The 10,549-nt window shown below is 38.9% G+C and overlaps 1 protein-coding gene across 1 annotated transcript; it reads left to right on the top strand.

Annotated features, from left to right (window-relative positions):
* The first annotated feature begins 8,277 nt into the window (after window positions 1-8,277).
* Window positions 8,278-8,772, top strand: LOC145983646 (uncharacterized). The gene has a single exon (XM_083116707.1). It carries the CDS (start codon window positions 8,278-8,280, stop codon window positions 8,770-8,772), a length of 495 nt encoding a protein of 164 aa, XP_082972833.1.
* Window positions 8,773-10,549: the final 1,777 nt, after the last annotated feature.

Raw genomic sequence — 10,549 nt, 5'->3', positions numbered from 1 at the left:
AAATAAATATAAAACAGACTGCTTGTTTTTCAGTTAAGTTGCTATATTTCAACAATGTAACGTTGACAACATCCATTGTATAAGGAATTTTCTTTTCTATTTTAAAAATTCTTAACCATTGTTATAACTGTATCTTTAGTCAAACTAAAAATAAATGTCTGATGAAGGGAGCGTGTGTTCTCCTGAAACGTCACAACAAAAAACTGTGTTTTTATGCTTGTAATAACCGTAGACTACAAGAGAAATAATCATTCCTTATTAATCTGAATGTAGGAGAGTGCAAAAATATCTGAATGTAGGAGAGTATAAAATAATATGGCAAGTTTTTTAAAAATGAACCCAAGACAAAGTATAGTGTATAAGATAAAAAATCACTATTTACTTCATGCTGGACAATATTGAGTAACTTAGTATTAACTGTACAACCACAAGAATAAAATTTTATGTTAAATGTACAATTTTGGAAGCAATCTCCCCATGTAAAAAATACTAACAACCAAGCATTACATGTTAAATTACACAGGTTTTCAGTTAGGTGTGTAATGGCCTTATATATACTGTATGTTTTCAGTTAAGTGTTAATGACATTATGTACATGTTTTCAGTTAAGTGTGCAATGACATTATGCATGTATATATAAATATATACACACACAAGCTTACGCCGAGATAAACATACCCATTTATTGGGTTGGTGCGAATGAAATGTCCGCTTTGACGTCTGGTGGGAAACTCACTTCAACAACACAACACAGGGATTGACTGAGGTCACGGGTCTAATGTCATAAACTCTGTATACGTCAAGCAAACAAGCTGGAGCACCCAGACAGTCAGGAGGCAGTGTGTTGCTGAACAGGGTCGTCTGAAAGTGCACCATGGAGAACACACAATTACGAGTGATTTGTCTTTAAGAATTCAAACTCAAAGATTCTGCTCAGCAAGCCACCAAAAATACTAACAGTGCATTTTGGCCAGGAATGGTAAATGAACGCACCATTCGCTGCTGGTTTGTCAAATTTCGTTCCGGTGACACAGCATTGCAAAATGAATCCCGTGGCCATCGACCAACATCATGTTCGGATGAACTCCTCAGGAACGCCGTGGAAGCGGACCCTCGGAAAAGTGTTCGTGCCATTGCAGACGACTTAGGCATACACCATACCACTGTCGTTCGGCGGCTCCGTGCGATCGGTAAAGTGAAAAAGTTGGGCTCATGGGTACCACATGATTTGACACCGGCCAACAAGACTTGCCGTCTGGAGGTGTACAGTTCTCTGAGTGTAAGGAATAACCGGGATGGTTTCCTGCATCGAATTGTCACTTCAGATGAAAAATGGATCTGCTATGACAATCGTAAACGACCAGGACAATGGTTGGATCGTGATCAACGTCCAGGGTGGTCTCCGAAACAACCTCTCCACCCACGGAAGGTGCTGTTGTTGGTATCGTGGTCTATGGTGGGTGTGATCCATCTTGTGTTTCTCAGGCGAGGTGAAACCATCAATGGAGATCGTTTCAGTGCTGAACTCCATGAAATTCACCGAAAATTTCTCCGGAAGCATCCAGAAATGGTCCACAGACATAGTGTCGTCATGTTGTACGACTATGCTTGCTCACATGTCGCGCAAAGGATGGAGCAGGCTCTCCATGAGTTGCAATATGAAACCCTTCCTCATCCAGCATATTCTCCCGACCTCTCTCCCACTGACTACCATCTCTTCCGGCATCTCGATCACTTCCTGACAGGAAATACCTTCGCTGTTGATCGGGCGGTGCAACATGCCGTTGAGGAGTTCTTTGCGTCGCAGACTCCAGACTTCTTTCGCCATGGAATCCAATTGTTGGCTGAGCGATGACAAAAGTGCGTGGCTGCAGACGGTGACTATTTTGATTAACCAGGTATTGTAGTTTTGATTTTTTTGGCCTTTGGCAATGACGCACCTGGGTCGGACATTTCACTCGCACCAACCCAATATATCAATTGTGTGTATGCAAGAGAGAGTGTAGTTTTCATGTTTACTTGAAAGCCCATAGCTGTACATGCACTTAAAAATACTCCCTTATTTCAGCAGCCATACTTCTCCTAAACCTGAAGGAAGTCCAGAAACGAAACAAGTTCACTCATAGAAAGAAAAGCCTCATTCCATCTCACTGTTTTATTGCATTGATGGGTATGGAACAGGGTTTATGTACCAAAGTTATAAAATATATAGTTGCACATATACTTCCACACTGAGATTCGATTTTGTTCTTGTACAGGGAAAGTGCTTTGAGAACATTGTTGCCAAATAATTGGAATGCTAAGCCTGTGTACATCTTCTCATAGCAGTTTCAATTTGCATTACATTTATGCGATGAATACTTCTAAAGTGCAGAGCAATTAGTCATGTAACATTAGCCCAGTCTAGTTGGCTGCACTTTTTGACACTCGGTGTAGTGCAGGTTTATCCAGTGTCAGGTTGGTGTAAGGGTGGTGCAAGGATATGACGTTCAACCAACTAGACGGAAAGCGGTGTTCAAGTTCAGAATATTCAACAAATGCCTGTCTGCTGCTTTAAACAGTCATTTATTTGACCATACACCAAACATACACCAGTCCGGAAGGTAGTGCAGACACCAAATACACTACTTGACTCCAAATCAACGAACTAGGTGACTCGGTGTTGCACCGTGCAACCAAATAGACGCTTTGGTGCAAAAAGAGTCAAAAAGTGCAGCCAACTAGACGGGGCTATTGTGTCTGTTTATCTTGGTGTAAGCTTGAAAAAGTCCTGGGAAAACAGGATGAAACCTCGCAGAAAAAAACACTAGCCACTGGAAATAACTATACATCTACAAGAGTGATTATGCGAACCTTTACTAAGAACATACATGTAAAAGGTATTTTAAATATTATCCATATGATTTGCATCAGCGTGCAATATATGTCAATGGCATATTCTATCTCTGAATGATGAATTTATATACAGGTTTTGAAGTTAATTACACATATTATTCTAAATGTTTACTGGGAAAATGAGGAAGGTAAAATATTTCAAAGTAATTGTTGTATTTTAAATGTGACATTCCAAATAGAACAGTAACAGTACTTATTTCATCTTGAGTGTCATGTCCTGGTGTCTTTTTATTTTGTGAAATTCCTGTTCTGCATGGTACTGTGTGATATGTGGATATGGTTGAAGATAATAATTTCTCCTCTAAAATGCATTTAATTACTCGAAAGTACTTGTAAATGTCTCTTATCATATTCTAAGCAGTGACTTTGCTTCACTTGACCTGGAAGACACCATTAAACCAATAGGCTATATTATATAGTTGTATCCAAATCCTGATGCATGTGCAAGTTTTGCAATAATGTTTTCAGCATTATTAATATATAAAGAAGAAAAAACAACAACATGATGACGTTATCAAACTGCAGAGTTAAAGAAGCAAGATATCAACTAAAGTGTATATTATATTTTCTCACACTACCATGATGGAATTTGTGATAGCTTGTAAGAAATATTGAAAAGTTACATGCACAATGTCATTCATTATGTTGGCTCTATGTATATATGTGTAAAATAACATTATTTGTTGAAAAAAAGGCTTGTTTTAAATTCCCATATATATTACAAAGTGTTTAAGTTTAAATATATACATTAAAGGTCCAACTACTTTCACTATGTGGTGAGAATAGCATATAAGGCTATTTTCACCAGAAAAGGTAATAGCATAATCATAACATTGTATTTTATCATAATTTATTACATTCATTGGTAGTATTGGAGGCCCTCCCGATGGCATAGCAGTAATGTAAACAAGAGTTACCAGGTTCGATACCTGGTGGAGGCACATAGCGGTTTGGATCCCACTTTAAACTGTAGGTCCAGTCCAGATTAGCCTTTCTGTACATAAAGTGGACTTAAAATATCATTGGCAGTATTACTGGAGTTACTACTGAGACAATTTAAAATTACAAATTTGTGTGACTGCTATTGTCACCAGGTGGTGAGAATAGCAGAAGTCTTGAAGACCAGATATTACATGATCAGGTGTTGGGAAGTATTTACAAAAATAATTTTAATGTTTTAATGCTAACAGCCCTTAACCTAATAAGAAAAGCATTTAGGGGAACGACTTAAGATGACTGGACCTCTCTCTGATTTTCTTCATATTTGGCATACTCACTAATTGAGGCCTCCTAATCACGATTCTGAAGTTAAAAGTTGTCGGAAACGTCTAGAAATTGCAAAATAAGCTAAAATGAGGCGTTAGTTTTCTGAATGGAAACCGTCGATTTTCGCGATATTTTTTGATTCACAAGCAAATATTCCTGGTACTACCACAACACCAAATTTTAACTGTTTGCCTAACCCAACCACACGTCAATGGTTCGTGGGGCTAGCGTCAATGGTTCGCAATTATTTTGCAATTTCTAGATCCTGATACTACCACGACACAAAATTTTAACTATGTTCGCCTAACCTAACCACACGTCAATGGTTCGTGGGGCTAGCATCAATGGTTCGCAATTATTTTCCAATTTTTAGACGTTTCCGAAAAATTTTATCGTCACATTCGTCATTAGCAGGCCTCAATTAGTAAGTATGCTATATATGAAGAAAATCGGAGAGGGGTCCGGTCATCTTAAGTCATACCAATTTAGGAATGTAATACCCCTCTATACTTATGTAATGCTACTTTACCAGCACTAATGTGCACAGAAAATGTACTTGTTGTCCATATGAAAATAAATGCACTCCGTTTCAAGCTTGATAATAGCATGCATCAACAACTAAAGAATGCATACATACATGTAGTAGGCCAGGTTGAAGATCATGTACATGCGCGGTTTAAAAATCTGGTGAAAATAGTTTGCAAGCTAACTTCACCACCTAGTGAAAATAGTCATTCCGATTTAATAGACCAGCCAGCATAGCATGTAACTGGTATCCATATAGTTTGCAGGAAACTAATATATTTATATAACTGTGTACTTCCTTGTATGTGTATAACAATTTGGTTATAATCTCACCCAGTGTACTCACTGCAAGCAGCAATTAGATCTACAATATTTGGATGATAAGGCAACAATCTTGACAATATTATCAAGGCAACCTTTGCATCTTTAAAGTACAAGCATTCATTCCTATCAGGGATCAAGACCAGAACCCTTCATTACAAAAAAATATTATACAGTCCACTTTTATGATTAAAATATTGTTGGTTTTCATGGGTTATTTATTTTTAATTTTTGGGGGGATTCAAAAAGTGCAATATAAAATTCAGAACAATAACAACAATAAGAACATAGTTATACAAATAGTTTGCTTTTGCAAACTCTAATTGACTTCATTATATATCAGAGAACGTAGTTTTAGAAATTTGTGCTATTATTATATGATCATACGATGTTAAACCGGCCAGCAATTGCACTGCCTGTAAATCGTTCATAAATGCTTTCCCATAAAAAAAATAAAAAAATAATCCAATGAAATAAATAAAAATGAATACAACAGTGGACTTATGTTAATTTGCGGTTTATTTTCATCAAGTACAAGGAAGACATTTTACAGCCAAGTCACGAGTAAAAATGCACAGTCCTTAACACCAATGTTCTACTTACCAATCGACACGAATGTAAAGCAATTTGTTGATAGAGATGACAAGGTACATCCTAATCGGCTATTTGAACTCCATTGAATATGAAATTAAATTCTTTCGAATATCTGCATTTCGGGAAAATGACTTCATAATATGTACGCCACGAAACATTTTTTCTCCTTCATGACACTATTTCAATTTTATTAGTATACAAAAATAAACTTGTGTACACAATCCAACGTTTGACGTCCAGCCTCACATGCGATATGTTGATGCTCGTGTTGCGTTGCACATAAAACGTATTTATGTTACTTTTCTGTGTAAATTAATGCCATTTCGTGACTGCAAATCAGTCCACAAATATAACTGTTTCCATAAATTCACTTACCGCCTTTCTAGAGAAACAAATCTACACAATATATTCCAAAATCTAACTAAGTCGCATTAATTTCATAACAAAATTAGCAGGTGTGTCGATCGCACTGCCATCTACTTGTCATCGCCTCGGGGAACCAGTTTCTTGGGTCGTTATCCACACTACGTTATTCAATGCGCTGTAGTTCGAACATTACATTTTGGAGACTGTATTTAGTGATAAGGCATCCACACGTTTTCGACCCCGAATGTACCAAAGGAAAAGCTGGAAAAGGAAAAGACTAAATATCTCTGGATCTTAAGAAAGTATTGACACCCCATTAAATTCAAATTCTTCAAAGCCTGCAAAGAAATGGATATATACAAATGTTCTTGCTCGCCTTACTTTGTTGCTACGATGAGTGTTTGGCGCTTTAATGAGATGCATATGAAGTTTTTATACTAAAGCTGCATTACAAAACAAGCGATATTCTCGATTGATTGATTTGATTTTTTAAGTCCACTTTATTCACTCTAAGGCTTATCGGGACTGAACCTACAGTTTGAAGTGGGATCCACGCGATATTCTCGATTATGATGAGGGGTGGTCTTGACTGATGTCACCCTTGTTTAGGGAGGAGGGGCAAATCATTTATCAATTATAATGTTCAGTAAAGCTAAGAAAAAAGTTACTTTCGGTAGTCACGCTGTCGTAATTAAATATTTTGTGGGGATTACGATATGGTTTAAGGGCGCGAATTATATGATTTGGGGGGAACGCATGGCATGATTTTGGGGGGGATGCGCCATTGGCCTTGGATAGGCACCCCTGAATCCTGGCACATTAAGGTTAGTTTATTTTCTATCTTAAACCAGTTGTCTATGGCATCATAAATATTACTATAACCTGATGGTATCATGTGGTCAAATGGACACATGGGAAATAATTTCCGTTTGTTGCTTTAATTTTGGACATTAGTATATATATTTTTCAATTTTTCTTCCTTAGTCTGAAGTACAGGTGTCCTACAAAATCCTACATAATCAAAATCAAAACTATTACATTTTCATTTAGTTTTCATTCTGATATACTTCGTTACCAGGTGGAGGCACATGGCACAGTCGTTCGGATCCCTCTTTAAACTGTAGGTTCAGTACCGATTATCCTCTCTGGGCATAAAGTGGACTTACAACAAAAAATGAATCAATCTGACGTTCATTATATTTAATTGCAAAAACGGGAATGTTTAATATCATATTGTTACTTTAACTAAAAAGTGGCAATATTTAATCATATCCAATAACTTTTCAATGAATTTTGACACCGTAGTGAATTTGCATTGCTTCCATAAAATAATATTTTCATATCATATTTCATTCTATAAGTAAGCAAGCAATAGCCTATATGTTAAGTATTTTTGATACAAATATTTCAAAATAATACACGCATGCAGGCTATATCAGATTAGTTACTTATTGGAAGCACCAGCATCCTATAAATTCGTTAAAAAAAACGCACACGAGTTGCCACCCCTGTCATGACTCCCCTTTCCGTATTTAGTGCGTTTTCTGGCAGAAAAAAATAATATCAACAACAAGGGTAAATTTACAGTACATGCCTGCGAACACAAAGAATAAGAAAAAAATTCTGGGGCTTGTAGCGCTAAAATTAGGTCTCAATCAGCAAGAGTCATTAAGAAAAGCTGGTTGCACAAATTTTAAATTTTATTGGTGCTATTACTGCGAACGCGCGCTCGTGCTTAACAATAGGTAATAATTGCACAATTCTAATAACCATTTTGGCGTTAGAGAATAATTTTACAAGAAACGGATGTTATCGATATTTTAACATTGCATAATACAAGGGCCTCGCGAATATAGTTCGCACAGGGTCTCGCGTTTCCTAACGGCGGCCTGTGTGGAAGAGCATTCAGGAAGTCCTGGATGAGCTTTCGGCAGATAAGGAGCGGAAGGCAGATACGAGAAACCAGAGCGCGGGACTTTCACGCAGGATGAACGAACTTGAGACAGCAGTTATGGCGACTGCCTGGAACGATATCCTTGGCCGTCTCAACAGTACGAGTATTAGCCTCCAAGATCCTGTAATCAGAATGAATACGGCAATTGGCTTGATGGCATCACTGGTCGACACGGATCAGTTTGGACGGGATAGATTTGACGTGTATGAGCAAATGGAGACTGAAAAGGTTCAACACGGCGAAAGTAAAGATGAGCGGCGTCGAGGAGTAAGCGATAGCGAATGCCTGATGGAGGAACTGCAAAGGAAGCAGATCTCAGGAAAAAGGAAAAGTTCTAAAATCAGACGTATCTGGTCATGATCGACAGTCTGTTAACTGAACTGGAAAAGTGGATGAAGGTATATGACGATATTTGTAAAACATTCGGATTTCTCTCGGAGCTAACGTCATTGAGCATTGAGCAGATCGAGGAAAAAGCAAAGAATATCGTTTCCTCGCATCCAGATGACTTGGAAGACACACTGACGGCTGAACTGGTACAGTTTGCTGAATTTATGCGCACTCAGATACCGGTGACTGTGAACGAATCAGCAGAGCTTACCATGTGCAGGCTTCTGTCATCGTTGAATCATTCTCAGACATTTCCAAACGTCGAGATTGCTTTGCGCATCTATCTGTGCATGATGGTGTCCAATACCTCCGGTGAACGGAGCTTCTCAAAGTTAAAAATAGTCAACGGAGAGATGCGGTCTTCAATGGGGCAGGAAAGGTTAAGCATGATGGCGCTCATGGGCATTGAGCATGAGATGCTGCGCAGCCTTGACTTCACTGACAGAATTCGCGCTTGCTAATGCTCGAAAAACAGCAATATAAGTAAGCAGCACTAACGCACCTCTCAGAGCCGGCTCTACCGTACGGGCAACACGTGCATTTGCACGGGGCGCAAGCTCAAGGGGGCGGCAAAATGTATAAAAAAAATGGAAGCTGCATTATTTAAGGCAGTTTGGTGTTTTTGGGGCGGAGAAAATTAAAAATATATCCATTTGAATATGCAGTATAAAGCAGAAACGGATAAGAAAAGCAAAGAGTAACTGCGAAAGAAAGCGGTGAAGAAAGTTTATATTAGTTGTCCTCTTACAAAGGCAGCTATTATTGTTTTGTCCGTGAAAATGGTAAGCAACGTCTACTGTGCGTGTGCTGTGCCAAGTTTCAACGTTATCTATTGTTTCATCGCGCGCCTGTCCGCCAGTCCTCCGCCCCCGCCCCTTGTTATCGACGTTTGAGTTAAACTGACGTGTCGCATTCGGTAGTCGGAAATAGAGCTGCATTGTTCTTTGACGTGTTGATCGCGATAGGTGGTGATGATAGGTATTACCGAATCGCGCAAGACGCAATAGTAAGTACGTATGTAATCAATACGTACCGAACAAGCTTTTTAACTCGGGTTTGCATTATTCATACATGAGATTCGCAGAATTCATTCACGAAAAAAGAGAACCATTTATTAATACACTTGTAATAATAAGGATTTTCATTTTCAGATAATCATATTTGTCACGTACACATCTCATCGCTTTGCATAAATACCTAAATATTAATGAACTGAACACGAATACACTGCACGTCATCTCCTTACTTTTTTATATCGAGAAACGGAGAAACTATAACATAAACAGCCAGCACTCTGAAACCACAGACAAAAAACGCTCCTTTGCAAACTCACAAATTATCTTCACATGGCCAAACTTTGCTCTGATTGGCTGTTCCACAGAATCCAGTCGACGAAAGCTAGTATCAATTAGAACATGTCCTATTCCTCCAAACCAGTCAAGCAGTCACCCAGGCGGCCATGATTACTAACTAGAAAGTCAGTTCAGCGCCAACTAGGGCATTCCTACTAGAAATCCCGTTCCGTGTGATAGGGGTTTACAACACACACTGCTTAGTTACCCAGTGCTCAAAGCGCACATTCCTAGCTAGGAAGAAGCTAGTTCTAGTTTGGGGATAAGTGCATGCTTGTATGAATCAAAATGGAGACAATTCAGAAAATTGAGGGATACCAATGTAGATTATCCTATCGGGGGGGATGCTTTATGAAAATTATCTTAACTGGGGAATAGCATCCCCAGCATTCTCCCAACTTGGAGCACTGTGCTTACCATAATAGGGGATTTTTTCAGCAGCTTGATGATTAAAGTGTATTTACCTTGGCGCGTTAATAAGTATATCCTGTGCCGTCTATCCTTGGAGCAAGCAATCAAAAGCAAGTGTCTGCGCAAGTATCGACGCGAGATGAATCCACCAATAAACATGAGAGAGGGAACATGCGTGAAGGAGGAGGGGCGACTGCAGTTACCAAATTTCGAGCAGCGGGTACTGCTTCGCTCAAACAGCTAGATTCCCCCCCCCCTTCTTTGACGCTATGCGCGGCCTTGCTCCAGATATATCCGGGACAGAGTATATAGTTAAATGTAAGTTGTCTTACTCATTGACCCTGCAATGTGCCATAATGGCACATGGTGTGGAAATCGGGCTCCACACATCCTCGTTCAAGTGCAAGTGTAAGTCGTGTGATAAGCACCACCCTGCAGCCGCCTGCACCCTCCACCTTTACGTAGGGACATATGG

The sequence above is a fragment of the Lepisma saccharinum genome, chromosome 2, assembly GCF_977018435.1.
Source record: "Lepisma saccharinum chromosome 2, izLepSacc3.1, whole genome shotgun sequence".
NCBI lineage: Eukaryota > Metazoa > Arthropoda > Insecta > Zygentoma > Lepismatidae > Lepisma > Lepisma saccharinum.
This window is presented reverse-complemented; position numbering and strand designations above follow the sequence as displayed.